General features: G+C 42.9%; 1 protein-coding gene across 1 annotated transcript in view; it reads left to right on the forward strand.

The window, feature by feature from the left end:
• The window catches only part of NUFIP1 (nuclear FMR1 interacting protein 1), an 82,073-nt gene that overhangs the window by 34,195 nt on the left and 31,744 nt on the right, over positions 1-16,134 (forward strand). The window contains exons 7-8 of the mRNA XM_033949165.1: positions 1,776-2,008; positions 15,707-15,841. Of these exons, the coding sequence (XP_033805056.1) occupies positions 1,776-2,008; positions 15,707-15,841 (368 nt within the window). The remainder of the gene's footprint in view (positions 1-1,775; positions 2,009-15,706; positions 15,842-16,134) is intronic.

The following is a 16,134-nucleotide window of genomic DNA, read 5'->3' on the forward strand; positions in this document are numbered from 1 at the left end:
GGTAGGTGATGCAAAAGCCTGAACTTACCAATTAGTCTTTTGTAGACAAATGAACATCAATTCCAGTGAAATGTAATTCCAGGATCCACACGCAGAAGCTATCAAATATGCCTTGATCCTCTGAGTGGAGAAACTTTGGTTTTGTGGGTTCTGTGGTTTTAAACCATGGCAACAAAACTGGAGCGTATTCTCATCAGGGCTAGCTCAAGAGGTTGTGTACTTTGGGCCAACTTTTGTTTTTGTGCCCCTGCCCTGCTCCACCTCTGCCCCAGGATTTTTTTTTTTTTTTTGCCAGCCTTTTTCCTTTCAGCCTCCCCTGAATATTTTTCCTTTTTCCAGCTTTTGCCCCCCCCTCCTAAAAAAAACATTTTTTTCCAGCTTAAATCGTCCCAGCCCCCCAGATATTTTCTCCTCTACTTTTCCCAGCTTTAATCCTGCCCTGATGTCCTAGAATATTCTTTCAACAACTTTCCTTCCCAGCTCCTTCTTAATGGTCCAGCATATCTTCTTCTCTCTTCCCTTTTTTATTTCCCTAATGGTCCAGCATGTCTCCTCTCTTCCCTTCTCAAACATCCAGTTTGTCTCTCCCCCTCTAAAATTTCTTCCCTCTCCCCGCCCCCACAATGGTCCTACATCGCCTTTCTTTCTTGACCTCTCAAGCCTCCTACCTCATGGGTGTATCTTTCTTTTTTTTTCTTTTAAAATTTTTTTATGCTTGGAGCATGTCTGGCAGCACCATAGTGATGTGTATTTGCTGCTCACATCCTTCCCACAGACTTCACTCTGACGGTTCTGCCTATGTAGAAACAGGAAGTTGTCAGAGTGAAGGGCTGTGGGCAGGGCATCAGCTACTCGTATACATCACTGCAGCGCTGCCAGCCACTACTCTTAAGCATTTAAAAAAAAAAAAAAAAAAACTCTTGCTCTTGCAAAAGTACACCTGAGGGGCATGCTTGAGAGGCCAAGGTCGATGATGTTTCACTAGCAAGTGGGAGAGGTGTTAGTGTCACTGCAACAGGGAAGGAGCTGGGAGGAGATCCAAAGCCAGATATATATGTGACCACTCAGTAAGCTTCCTCTACCTCTGGGGAATGTTGGCCGGCTTAAACTATGGCTGGTGACATCGCAGGTGTTTGGTGCCCTTGATCGCCAGCGCCTTGGGCCAGAGCCTCACCTGATCCATAGGTTAAGTCGGCCCTGATTCTCGGAGATCAAGTAGAAGGGGAAGATCTGTTCACTGAACAAACTGCATGCTGATTCTTCACTTGTTAATGCTGCCCTGCTATTGATTAGTGCAGCTGACTCCCTCCTGATTTCTGATAGGTTTTTTACCTATCTTTAGTGTTGTGTGTATTCTGCAGAAACTTACATAACAAATGTTGGCACATCTGTGTGAAAATTTATGTACCAGAGAAGGAAACCATCGGGGAAATATTCACTCAGCTCTTTGTGAAATCTGATTTTTGTTTTAAAGAATGGGTCATCACACCTTGCTTTTGTTACCTTATTAAACATTAAAGAAGTCTCACCCCTTGCAAATAACTTAAATGCATAAAAGCATTTGGCTGCCTTTCCACAGGTTTGGCCCACAATGAAGTAGATATGTCCATTCTGGTTTAACTTTTGTAGTGATTTAGTCGTAATAAAGCATCCCAAAAATCAATAATTTCTCGTGTCTGGAGCAGTTTTGCTGAAACGAAACAAAAAAAAAAGTATAATACAATTCTGTCTGTGTCGCTTTTTTAATAATATAAATTTATATTTTTTCACTGTAGCAAAATGAAGGTATTGCGGAAAGGCAGCCAAAGGGAAGAAAACAGTAAACCACAAAGAATTTTCTGGAAAAAACACAGATGTAGCTTTAACAAATTTAGAAAAGATCATAATACAACTGCAGGTATAGAAACCCCTATGAGGAGCAGAGACACTGAAAGACTACCTGAAGCCACAAGAAAAGTCTGTGTGAAGGATATGGATCCACTTGGTATTTTGGTGGATAGTGATGCTGGTAAGTCAAGATATAGTGAAACTGTGTAGATTAAATTGGTAAAAATGACTGATTTGTCACCTACATAAGATTGTTCATTGAATTACAGATCACGTCTGTTCTATTCATTGTTAAGGACTCCTTTCACTTCCCTCCTCATCCCTGTACATTTATATATGCACCAGCACCGAACATTGTTCCTTCTAAGTTGGAGTCATCCAACTGTATTGCTTCCGGGGGGGGGGAGGGGCTTCAATATTATGTTTTTCATTCTCTAAGGACAAGCAGGTTTGCTGGAGTCCTACAGAGATTGCTTGTCCCTCATTATTGGAAATGTGATAGTGAAATAGCACTCCCTAACTGGCATGACGGTAGGTGAAGGACTTCTGCTCAGCTTTGAGAGAACAGTGGCTTTGAGGTGAATTTTATTATCTTATATTGCCAAGGATATTCATGTTGTATACACATATGTGAATCAAATCTCCCTTTTCAGTTTTTTGACATGTTTCTTTAGATTTACTTACAAGAAAACCAGTATGGGGCAGATTCTATAAATGGGCTTCCTGACTGTAGGTGGCAGTTGGCATCCTACCACCATCTGGAAGCCAATTGGGACGCATGTAAATTTTTTTTTTTTTTTTTAAAAGCCCAGAGGCAGGATGCCTACATTGTAGGCGTTTGTTGCAGGTCTATGGAAACACTTAGGGATACTTAAGCTTGGCTGGGGGTGGGGGTGGTTTCGCTTGGAAGTGGCATTGGAAGGTCTTAAGTGACCCTAGGCATCTCCCTAGGGCTGCAACAAAATGCCTGAAATGTAGGCCAGCAAAATGCTGACCTAAATTTCCAAAGTTAAAAGTAGATGCAACCAGCTGAGTTAATCACAGCAAGGGAATCCCTGATCAGCTGATCTGGCAGGCCTCCCTGAAGCCAGGAGGGAGTGGGCATCCCCCCTCCTGCCGATCATGGAACGTGTGGGGGGGTCCCCTACTGCAGCCAGCTCAGCTGATCGCAGCAGGGGTATTTTCCCCCTGATCAGCTCAGCCGGCAGGACTCCCTGAAGCCGCTGATCATGGATTCCCTTGCTGCGATCAGTTGATGGCAAGGGATCTCTCGATCAGGCAGGTGTGATTCTGTAACCAATGACATTGGTAAGGCGTCTGTTTTTAAAGATAGACACGATTCTGTATTACATTACATTACATTAGTGATTTCTATTCCGCTTGTACCTTGCGGTTCTAAGCGGATTACATTAGAAGATGGCTGGTCATTTCCAGGCGATGACAATTCAATACTTTACATTACTTTACAAACTTTGCATACCTTTCTTTACATAACTTTTCATACATTACTTTACATAGCTTTATGTAGATTTACTTTGCATTACTTTACATTACCTTACAGTACTTACATAACTTTACATTACATTATTTTACATAGCATAACTTTACATTACAGAAAGCTAGATTCAGTTTATAAGTAGAGGTATCAGATGTTTTGAGATATTTAGTGGTTACAATGTTTCCGGGTATGTATTGAAGTATCGTAATGGAGACTTGATTAGATGTTGCCTGAAAGGGAGGAATTGCAAGGAAAGTGTGGTAGGGATAGGAAATGAGGGGAGATTAGGTTGTTGGGATGTGTTTTTTGAATAGTATGGTTTTGATATCTTTTCGGAACGCTTTATAGTCAGTTGTTGTGATCAGCAGCTTGGAGATGGTGGGGTCAAGTTTCGCCGCCTGTGTAGCAAGTAGGTTGTCATATAGTTTTTTGCGTCTAGTGCCTTTGAGTGGGGGGTAGGTGAACGGGATCTGGGTTCTCCTTATTCTGGGTGAAAGGTTTCGGTGTAGGCGATTGTTTAGGTAGATAGGTGCAGTTCCGTTTAGTACTTTGAATAGAAGACAGTATAGTTTGAATTGGGTTCTTGCTCGTATCGGTAGCCAGTGAGAGTCTAGATAGGCATTGGTGATGTGATCATATTTTCCTAGCGAATAGATGAGTCTGAGAGCTGTGTTCTGTACTGTCTGTAGTTGTTTAATCATGTTGGTGGGACATGGTAGATAAAGGATGTTGCAGTAGTCTACAAGTCCTAGCACAAGTGATTGGACTATGATCCTGTATTGTACTTTGTCAAATAATTTTCTTATTTTCCGCAGGTTGCGCATGGTGGTGAAAGCTTTTTGGATAGTTTTGTTGGTATGTATCTGCATTGTGCAGCACCTGTCTATCATTACTCCCAGAATTTTGAGCGAGGGCTTTATTGGGTATTTGATTGCATTTGCCACCAATTCAGTTAAGGTTGGTTCTTTGTCTTTTTCTAGCAGTAGGAATTTGGTTTTATCATTGTTCAGCTTCAATTTGTAGTTAGTTATCCATGTTTCTACAGTTTCCAATGTTGTTTTCAGGCGTCCTGATGAGTTGGGGTCTTGAATGTTGAAGGGGAGAAGGATTGTTATGTCGTCTGCGTAGCTGAATGATACTATATTTAGGGTGTCTAGGGTTGTGCCCAGGGAGGATATGAAGAGGTTGAATAGTATGGGCGATAATGGAGATCCTTGCGGTACTCCGCAGGGGTTCGACCAAGGGTCCGATATGAGATCTTTTGACTTTATAGGAAGCCAGGGTGCGATTCTTTTTTTTTTTTTATATATTCAAGTATTTTTATTGATTTCAATATATTATCAAGTAAAACTTGTACAGAAAGCAAATTTAACCAAAGCATATTACAATCATTAAACAATAAATCCATACTTAACTAAGTTAAGTAAAATTACAAAAGAAATTATTATGGTGAAATTAGCTCAAGTCCTCTTTGGATCCAAGAAAGTTACTAGTGAGCAAAAGAAAAATAAACAATACAACATAGTAATGCTGTTTCTATACCTCGAGAACTGAGTTATATTTTTCTTTTAGAGCTCAAGATTGTAATTTCTCCTTGTCCAGATGGGACATAGCCACAAAATTGGTCAAATGTTGAGGCTCAAAGAATACATATTTAGTTGAGTGATAACAAACAATGCACTTACAAGAGTGTCTTAAGTAAAATGTAGCCCCTAGTGAGATGACCCCTGGTTTTAAAAGAAGAAAGTCACGCCTACGTTTTTGCGTTTCCCTTAAAACATCAGGGAACATTTGAATTTTACAACCAAGGAATTCCTTCTGTTTGTTCTTTAAAAATAATCTCAATAACCAGGACTTATCAATAGAAAGAGCCAATGTAATAACTAATGTTGCAGGTGTTGCCACCTCCGTGTCTGACTTCTCCTAGATCTCAGTAATATTCAATGCTTGTCCTTCAGTAGGTTCAGGTTGTTGTTGAAGTGGAGTTTTGCTGGGGAGATAATACACTTGAGAAAATGGTGGTAGGTTCCCTTCCAGGACTTCCAAAATTTCTATTAAGTATCTCCTAAGCATGTCTCTAGGTGTAACATTACATTACATTACAGATTTCTATTCCGCCATTACCTTTCGGTTCAAAGCGGATTACAAAAAGAGTTATGGAAGAAGGGTTACAACGTTAGATCAGAGAAGGTTTCCAAGAGAGAGAAAAGTAGGATCTGGGGTTAGGGAGGGGATGGTAACCATAGTTACACTTGGAAAGTTTATCAGTCTCAAGTTATTAATACGCGCCTGGTTCTCTAATGACTCTTCTTTTCTTCTAACATTCAAATTATCTTTAATTATAGTCTCCTGGAGTTGTTTTACTGAAACCATATCCTGCTGAGTCTTTTGAAGTAAATTATTAGAAGTCATGTCCAATTTTAATTTTTCTAACTCTTCTGAATGATGACTCAATTTGTTGGAAATTGGGGCTAATTATCTTCCCAAAATTTGCTACTAGGTCCCAAAGGGCTTCTAAGGTCACCTCAGCAGGCCTATCCCAAAAAGAAGCTTGTATTGAAGTGCATAGTCTCTCACCTTCCTTAGAATATCCTGGGCTTTGTTCCATCTGAATCAATCCTCCTCCTACTGATGTAATTCCCACAGAATCCTCTTCAGATTTTGCCCGAACTGAGATCTCCATTTCCAGGCTCCCTGCTATTGAATTGTCCGCCTCTGAGGATAGTACTGCCCCTTCCTTCAGGGTTTCCTGGCCCCTGGGAGAACTGGCAGACTGTGGTGGAGGAGGCGGTGCTCTAATCTCTGGGCTAAGGGTGGTATCAGGCCCAAGAGAAATCCCGCTGGTCTCGCTCACACCTGGGATCCTCAGCGGGCTGACTTCCGGAGTTATGGACGTAACTCCCTGCATCCTCTGGAGCAAATCTTCAATATTGCCAAGAGTCGGGCCCCCGGAGCGCCGTAAGGCTCCAGCAGCACTCCGGCCTCTCCTCTTCAGCATCGCATCCAGACGAAAAACACAATTAGGCTGAAAACAACTGTCGCCAGCCAAAGAACAGGTAAACTGAAAGCTTCAGTCGAATGCGTGTTGCCCGATTGCATAGACAAGCAGCCATCTTGGATCTTGGTCAGAGTGTGCGATTTATTATCCGCTTCTAGATGGCTGCTGAGACTGGCATCCTATACAGAATCAGCTCCTATATACATATTTATATCATGCACAATCATTGTGGATAACCTGAAAACTTAACTAGTTGGGTGTGTCTCAAAGACTGGGTTTTATTTTCTTTTTTTTATAACCGGCTGAAGCCTTACAGATCAGAGCGGCTAACAAACATGAGGCTGGCCATTTCCAGGAAGAAACATCTTTTATTCATGAAGTACAACAGTGATAATTACATTTCCTAGCATTTATAATGTTATAAGATGTTAGAGTGCAATTGTTGAATATGTATAAAGAGGGGATGATATATGTATTTGTCATAAATATAATTTGATAGAAGTTAAGGGCTCCTTGTACGAAGCCACGTTAGTGGCTTTATCGCATGCACATTTTTAGAGCGTGCTAACCTCCGCGCTAGCCAAAAACCTACCACCTGTTCAAGAGGAAGCGGTAGTGGCTAGCGCTGCCGGCAAATTAGCGCGCGCGTTAAACTGCTAACGCGGCTTTGTAAAAGGAGTCCTAAGTGTTGTTAAAGTGTAAAATGTCTACAATTTTTGGCTTTAAAATAAGATATTAAAAAAAAAGAAGAAGAAAATTCTATAAGAAGTAGATATCTTATAGCAGAAATCTCCTTTTGTAATAAAGCGGTATGGTAGGCAAGGATATATTCAAATAATTTTAATCTTCTCATGCCTTTTAGAGATGGATAGCTAAAGAAATTATCATTTATTTTTCTATAGTTGTTTGATTCTTTCACTAACTTCAAATGCTCGCAAAAAGTAACTTGGTAATAAACCAAAAAGAACTTTATAGAGAAAACACTTGGAATGCGCTACCGGAAGAAGTGATCAGGCAGAATATGGTACAAGGATTCAAACAAGGATTGGATGGATTCCTGAGGGATAAAGGGATCGTGGGATACTGAGGGAGGAGCTGGGATGTAACACAAGTATAGGAAGTTAATCAGGTAATGAGTATAAACTAACCTGGTCGTGCATGTGCAAGACCGGAGGGCTAGGACTTCGATAGGAAGGCAGGACTTAAATGGGAAACCAAGGTGGCAAGGGAGCCCCTTCTGATGATTCAGACAGGTCTTGACCTGTTTTGGGCCGCCGCGGGAGCGGACTGCTGGGCGGGATGGACCTGTGGTCTGACCCGGCGGAGGCACTGCTTATGTTCTTATGCTTATGTTCTTATGATGATTTGAATATAATTCTCATCTATAAAGGAAACCAGTTTAGTATTTTGTTTTTTAAAAAAAATTCTTTATTGATTTTCAAAATTTCAAAAGTGCAATACAACAAATGCAACGTATAATGATACAATAAAAGCACATCCACTTACACATGTTCATAATCAACCATTTTTCCCCACCCACCCACCCAATACTTATCCAATAAAACACAAAAATATATATTACCACAAAAAACCTTACCCTATTCTAAATAATGATATCTTCCAAACTATCCCAAGTGTAGAAATCTAAAAATCAATTTATGACATAAATAACCCCCACCCCCTCCCACCCTTCTCTGGATATGTATTAAAATAAACAAAAATTGACTCACATTCGACAAACAATTTTAATGAGGTAACATAAGATGCCAGTTTAGTTTTTGATAATAAGAGGATATTCTATCTGGGGCGGGGGTTACAAAGGAAAAAAAAAAATCAGATGTAATGCTGTGTTTTAAATCGTCTGGAGCTTTTTACATAATTGTTTTGTACATCCCATATATATATCTATAGATGCACCACAATTTTAAATTGGTCCATAGTGAAAAATTTACATTCTTAAGTTTTCTTAGTTAATAGAATCCCAAAATTTTAATAGGAGTAGATAGTTTATATTCTGATTGATTAATTTGATTCGCTCAACTATAAAAATTAGTTTTATTCCCAAAACATATAAAATTTGTCTTTTCTGATCTATATAATAAAAGAAGCTAGTGCAAGCCTTGGTGGTAAATGCTTCCCTATGAGAGAAGTTGGTTTGGGGTCTTTTTCTGTATAAGCTGAAAGAAGCAATTCTTTGTCCACTGCTTAATTAAAAAAGCATTTTTGACTTGGTTAGAATATAGTTAAAGACCAAGTTCAAGCCTTCTGTTTCTAGGGATACAGATAAGAGTTTGCTGTTTCTTGGCAACTGGAGGCCTTTTCCGATGCCAACAATTTGACCTGAAGTCATGCCAAAAGCCCGACTGACAGTGATGTAACAGAGACTGTATTGGCAAAAGCTGCTTGATGACTTACATCATAACTTAAACAGTGGCAGAGGATCTGGTATAGTTCTGTTAGATTTAATAGCTGCCTTTGATGCCATGGACAGCTGGATCTTATTAGTGTGCCTGGGGTCATTGTAGTGTCAAGAGCCTTGAAATAGTTTTAAATCTTTTCTATCCAACTACTCTGAGGTTTCTTTTTAATGAAGATTTGTCATCATCCTGGATTTTATCTTGATGCGTTCCACAGGGTCCTACCTCTTTCCCATATTCAAGCTCAGATTTGAAAAGAAGGGATTAAATTCCAAATGTACATGGATAATTTACAACTGTAAGTAGAACCCAGCCCAAGTGGACAAGATATCCTAGAAAGACTTGTTTCTTTAAAATTACATAATTGATGCAGAATAATTGACTCTAAACCCCTGTGTGGTAGTGTAAGCGGTGTTGGAGCGGGGCCTTCATAAAACACAGTGAGATAGGGTGAAAATGAAACAAAAGTCCATTTATTAACTAAATGCTGTTACCTCACAGGCATAGTAAATGAAGACTATAAGTTCGGAGGCAAACTTTGCACAGGCCTGTATCTGACAGGCCTTGAACCCACAGTACATACAGCTACTTTCAGGGTTACACAACTATGTCTGGCTCTAGCAAGGCCTTAAGAACAAGATTCTTATATAGCTAAGGCTTGGCCTACCTTAGCTAGATTCTGGTAGCGTACACATAAACAAGGGAGGCTTACACTGCAGGGTGGCTTCTTTCTGGGCCTCTGCCCTCAGCATCTCACTCCTGGAGATCTCTTGCTGGATTATTCGACTCTAGGGCATTTAACCACCTCCTGACCTGAGCCCTAAGCTCTGGACTCAGCCTCTTACAGGGCAGATCGGCGCCACCTTTCATAAAGTGGCTAAACTACAGCCTCAGTAAGGGAGTGTTCTCGGGGCCACCTACCCTTACATCACTCACTCACTCCCTCACACCTTGAAAGACCGATATCCTGTGGATCAGGAAGCCGTCTATCCCTCTCTATCCGTCCATCCCTCTCTATATAGTGTGTTTGGCTTTTACTTTAGATAAGTAACTAGGTGAGAATCCTGGGGATCATGGTCAATTCAGAATTAGCAGTGTGACCCAAATAACAGCAGTAGTAAATTATGTTTGTTTATGTTATATTCTTGATAGGATATACTACCCTTCTGTGGTACAATCAAAGCAGTTTATGTACTACATACTGGTACTTTCTCTCTCCCTAATTGGTACTTACTCTAAGTTTTGTGCCTGGGATAATGAAGGATTAAGTGACTTGCTCAGAGCCGCAAGTTGCTGCACTAGGAATCGAATCTAGTTTCCCCCTGTTCTTGGCCCTCTCTGTTAACCATTAAGCAGCTACTCCATTCTGCCAAGTCAGTAGATACTGTGTTGCTCCATATATTAAAGACCTGGGAGAAGAGCCAGGCTTTCACCTGCTACCTGAAGAAGAGATAGGTCATGAGTTAGGTGTAGCCCCTCTCAGAGAGTGTTCCAGAGATGGAAACTACTACTGAAAGGCTTGCTGGCAGGTATCGCATCATGCAAATTTTTTTGAGGATAGAAATAGTGTTGCTTCTTGAAAGGACTGTAAAGATCTCAAAGGTGTGTAGACAGTTAACTTGTTCTTCAGAAACTCTGACCCATAAGAACATAAGCAGTGCCTCCGCCGGGTCAGACCATAGGTCCATCCTGCCCGGCAGTCCGCTCCCACGGCGGCCCAAACAGGTCACGACCTGTCTGAATCACCAGAAGGGGCTCCCTTGCCACCTTGGTTTCTCATTGAAGTCCTATCTTCCCATCGTAGTCCTAACCCTCCGGTCTTGCACATGCACGACCTTTTGGGTTTCTATACTTATTACCTGGTTAGCTTTCTATACTTGTGTTACATCCCAGCTCCTCCCTCAGTATCCCACGATCCCTTTATCCCTCAGGACTCCGTCCAATCCCTGTTTGAATCCCTGTACCGTACTCTGCCTGATCACTTCCTCCGGTAGCGCATTCTAAGTGTCCACGACCCTTTGGGTGAAAAAAAACTTCCTTGCATTTGTTTTGAACCTATCTCCCTTCAGTTTCTCCGAATGCCCCCTCGTACTTGTTGTCCCCTTCAGTCTGAAGAATCTGTCCCTATCCACCCTCTCTATGCCCCTCATGATCTTGAAGGTCTCTATCATATCTCCCCTGAGCCTCCTTTTTTCCAGAGAGAAGAGCCCCAGGCTATCCAACCTCTCGGCGTATGGGCAGTGTTCCAGCCCTTTTACCAGTTTCGTTGCTCTCCTTTGGACTCTCTCAAGTACCGCCATGTCCTTCTTGAGGTGTGGCGACCAATACTGAACGCAGTATTCCAGATGTGGACGCACCATCGCTCGATACAATGGCATGATGACTTCCAGCGTCCTGGTTGTTATGCCCCTCTTTATGATGCCCAGCATCCTGTTGGCTTTTTTCGAGGCTGCTGCGCATTGTGCAGATGGCTTCAGTGATGCATCCACCAGCACACCCAAGTCTCTCTCAAGTCTGCTGTCTCCCAACAATGCCCCCCCCAATTTGTAGTTGAACAACAGGTTCTTTTTCCCTATATGCATGACCTTGCATTTTTCCACGTTAAAGCGCATTTGCCATTTGTTTGCCCAGTCTTCCAGCTTGTCCAGGTCCCTTTGCAGGTCCTCACACTCCTCCCTGGACCTAACTCTACCGCACAGTTTGGTATCGTCTGCAAATTTTATAACCTCGCACTTTGCCTCCTTTTCCAGGTCATTGATAAATATGTTGAAGAGTAACGGCCCCAGCACCGATCCCTGTGGCACACCGCTCGTGACTCCCCGCCAGTCAGAATATTGGCCCTTCACTCCGACCCTCTGCAGTCTACCCGACAATCAGTGCTTGATCCATCTGTGCACATCCCCTCCCACCCCGTGGTTCCACAGCTTCCTAAGCAGCCTTTCATGTGGCACCTTGTCGAAAGCCTTTTGAAAATCGAGGTAAATGATGTCTATGGGTTCCCCATTGTCCACCCAACTGCTTATTCCCTCAAAGAAGTACAGAAGGTTCATTAGGCACGACCTTCCCTTACAGAATCCATGCTGGCTTGTTCTCAGTAGGCCATTCCTCTCGATGTGCTCGCAAATGCCGTCCTTGATCATAGCTTCCACCATCTTCCCTATAATTGAAGTCAGGCTCACCGGCCTGTAGTTCCCGGGGTCACCCCTCGATCCCTTCTTGAAGATAGGTGTGACATTCGCCAATTTCCAGTCCTCTGGTACCTCACCAGTTTTCAAGGATAGGTTGCAAACATGCTGGATTGTGCCCGCTATTTCTTGTCTTAGTTCCTTCAGAACCCTTGGGTGGATCCCGTCCGGGCCCGGTGATTTACCGCATTTTAACCTGTCTATCTGTTTGAGGACATCCTCCTTACTTACCTCTATGTGCTCCAATTTTTCGGCCTGTTCCCCACTCATGAGCTCCTCTGAGTCCGGTATATTAGATGTGTCTTCACTCGTGAAAACCGACGAGAAGAACGTGTTCAACCTCTCAGCTACCTCTTTATCCTCCTTAATCACTCCCTTCCTATCCCCATCGTCCAACGGCCCCACCTCCTCTCTCGCTGGTCGCTTCCCCTTTACGTAACTGAAGAATGCCTTGAAGTTTTTCGCCTCCCTGGCCAGCCCCTCTTCGTATTCCCCTTTCGCTTTTCTAACCTCTTGGTGGCATTCCTTTTGGCATTTCCTGTGCGCCTGGTGATTTTCCTCCGTTGGGTCCTTTTTCCATCTCCGGAAGGATACTTTTTTGTCATTTATTGCCCTCTTTACTTCAGTTGACATCCAAACCGGATCCTTTGATCGCTTGTTCTTGCAGCCTTTCCTGAAACTGGGGACGTACATTCTTTGTGCTTCCTGCAGGGTGTCCCTGAATAGGGTCCAGGCGCTTCCCACAGTCTCCATCCTAAAGATGTTTCTGAGCTTCCTCCCCACCATTTCCCTCATAGCAACATAGTTCCCTTTCTTGAAGTTGAGCGCAGTTGTTGCGGTCCTCCTTACTATGGGTGTCCCCCTTTCTAATGTGAATCTGATCGCGTTGTGATCACTGTTGCCTAGTGGTCCTCCCACTTCTACCCCTCTTGCAGGCCCCCCTAATCCGTTTAGGATGTGGTCAAGAGTAGCACCCCCTCGCGTCGGTTCTTTGACTAGTTGCTCCATGAAGCAGTCCCTCACAGCTTCTACAAATCCTGTTTCCCTAGTGCAGTTGGAGTGACCCGTACTCCAGTCTATTCCCGGGTAGTTGAAGTCCCCCATCACTGTTACATTTCCAGTCCTGCATTCCTGTCTCAATTCCGCTTCCAAGTCGTGTCCGACTCCTTCTGGCGTACCAGGTGGGCGATAGTACAGCCCCAGTTTTATGCCTGCACCCTTGTTTACCGGCAATTTGACCCATAGCGATTCCAGCCCCTCTGCCTTCGTTGCCATATCCATCCCGACCGAGTGGATAGAGTCCTTTATATATAGTGCTATGCCTCCCCCCTTCTTGTGGGTCCTGTCCCTCCTGTAGAGCTTGTACCCCGGCAGCGCCACATCCCATTGATTTTCCTCTGTCCACCAGGTTTCTGCAATTCCAATTATATCTAGGTCCTCCCCCTTGGCCACGACTTCTAGTTCACCCATCTTGGCCATGAGGCTTCTTGCATTTGCGTATAAGCACCGCAGGTCCTGTAGGTCCCGTCGTTTTTTCTCCACCTCTGCATTTACCTGGGCCGCCTGCCCTTGGATTTCGGGCAGTTCTCCCGTTCCCTGTGCTTCTGCTTTGCCCTCAGCCTTTACCCTCTTAGCTTTTAGCTTCCCCACATTCCCGCCACCCCACTTCCCCGCTTTTCCTCTGGGTTTTCTAACCCTACCGGCCCCCTCCTGGGCTATCATCCCTTGAGTCTCTGTTTGATCCCCCTCGCCTTGTGGTACCTCTATATTGCCCTCAGCTTTCGCCCTCGTGCCACCCAGTCCCCCTGTGTCTCCATGCCCCTTAGTCTTCTCCCAGCAAGCTCCCTTTACCTGATGTTTCCCTCGCTGACTGATCATAAGATCCTCCGGTCCCTCTGCTTCCTCCCTGCAGTCAGCCCGTTCAGCATCTGTTCTGGATACTGTTGTCCGAAGCGTCAACATCAGATCAGCTGTCGGCTTTCCCCCTCTCCTCAGTTTAAAGCCCTCTCGATCTCCTTCCTCACATTGGCTGACCCCTTTTTATCTGAGAATCTTGAGGCCTTGCGGGTGTATTTAGCTTTGTTTCTGAGCACTGTTTCTGCTCATTTGTGGGTGTGCCCCGCTATCAGGTAAAGAAAACAAAAGTGCCAGCCATGTCTGTGTTTCCTCTGTGAAACCCTTAGAAATCCACAAAACAGCTGATTACTTAGTAGAACATTTTGTATTTGCTAAATCTAAACGTTCACAACGTATTCTGACATAATTTTTCCTTTCCTTCTGTTAAGAACTGTCGCTATAAAAGATACTTTGATAGGCTACTCTCTTTTCAGGCAGCAATTAGAGATGAGGAATCTAGCTGGCTATTAGTCAGTGCTGTGTCTTATACACATTTTAGAAAACTTCTGAAAACACATTTATTTGATAAATTTTTAGAAAATTAAAACTGGATAATTTGTTAATCTGTACTTCCTGAGACTGACGCAGTGTCTTCTAGTTGTAAACTGCATAGAACTACAAGGTTATGCGTTATATAAACAACAGCGTAATGTATTATTTACATAGGATGTGTTCAAAATATTCCCTCGCATCAGTTTGTAAACAGGCTGCTCTTGTGAACCCCCTAGTAGCAATGTGTTTAATCTCAACAAATGATTTCCGTTGGCCAGTGTGTCATTCCATTGGTCCACGACAGCTGTGACATCGTAATTGGATCTACTCTGAGACCCCGATGCTCTAAATTTACCATTAAAATCCTGTGGGTCATTGTAGAGTTGGCAAATTTTCTGATTCCAAAAAGATGAGCGATGCTGCAAAAGCTTTGCATGCAAATAGAGCTCCATGGAGGTCCACGGAAATTCCATCTGATCAGTTGTTGGAGAAAGCAACTGACACAGGCACAGAATAGTCCATGGAATGTGTGCATACGCCAGGAAATGCTACGTTGTAGGTATGCATGAGCATCAATCATAGGTGTGCCTTTCTGTAGCACATCATGGGTGCATGTCATAAACAGTACCAGCAAACTGTGCAAATGCTTTTTACTGCCCTGCTGCTGTGGGACATATATGCTGTCCCCATATTTTTTTTTAACTTCCACCTCTCATGCAATCAGCAGCCCTAGACCTGCCGGCATAAGCTTTTAACGAATGCACATGAGATGCGCCTTTAAGATACATACATGAGACATGCTTTTAACATACTACCAGCACCTCCAGACCTGCCAGTAATTTTGGAGTTCTAAAGGTCAGCACTTCATTTTGTGCATCACTAGGCAATGACCTCGTTGTACTACATATACATAGTATTATCGGAGGATGCTATGAAGCATGGAAAAGACCACGCAGAGCCATTATATGCATTGGAAGCTTAAATACTTTGATGCTAAACCGGTTAGAACTGGTTTAGCATCGGTCATTAAAGGCATGTTAAGTTTTGAGCTTTAGGGCCTCAGTGAGATCATTTAAGGAAGGCTACTTAAAAGACTTGAAAATGCCTCTGCTGTAAAAGTTTTCATTGATAGAATTGGAAAACAATAATACTCTCTACCATGAAATTTTGCTCAATATAGACAAAGGAGAAGTGTTTTTCTTTCTGTTTTACCAGGTTTCTCTTTGAATTCAATACCACAGAGGTAAAGGTCAGTATGTTTTGTATATGTCATGCCTGCTGATGAATAATTTTAGCCTCAAGTTGACTTATGTACCAGGCTACGGTTAGAGTTGGCCTCCTATCATGTTATTACCTTTCTGGAGCTGCTAAAAGATCTTGGTTCTCCTTGCAGATTCGGACAAGGATGAGACAGCTTCAGTGAAAGGGAAGTCGCACTTTGCCATTGTTCCAAAGCAGGTTACTTCGGGCCTCAGTGCACTGGTGACCAGCTACGGAGACATCTCGGATAGTGAGAGTGAACCAGAGGGTAAGTGGTAGATCTGAAATTTATAATCATTTTGTATGAGCAGTCAAAATGAGTTGAAAATGGATAGTCCGATATGCAAAGGAGAAATGGTTCTGGTCATTGTCTGATTAGAAGCAAACCCTTTCTGAATTGGTAATAAACTAGGCTTTAAAACTGGTAATAAGCTAGTTTTAAAGCATGCTGTTCATGGAAAGATTGGCTTTAGGTTCAGTCTGAGAACACAGACTACGTAACAAATAAATGACGGTAGATAAAGACGTATTATGCTCCTTACTGATTAAACAGGTATCACA

This window comes from Geotrypetes seraphini, chromosome 6, assembly GCF_902459505.1.
Source record: "Geotrypetes seraphini chromosome 6, aGeoSer1.1, whole genome shotgun sequence".
NCBI lineage: Eukaryota > Metazoa > Chordata > Amphibia > Gymnophiona > Dermophiidae > Geotrypetes > Geotrypetes seraphini.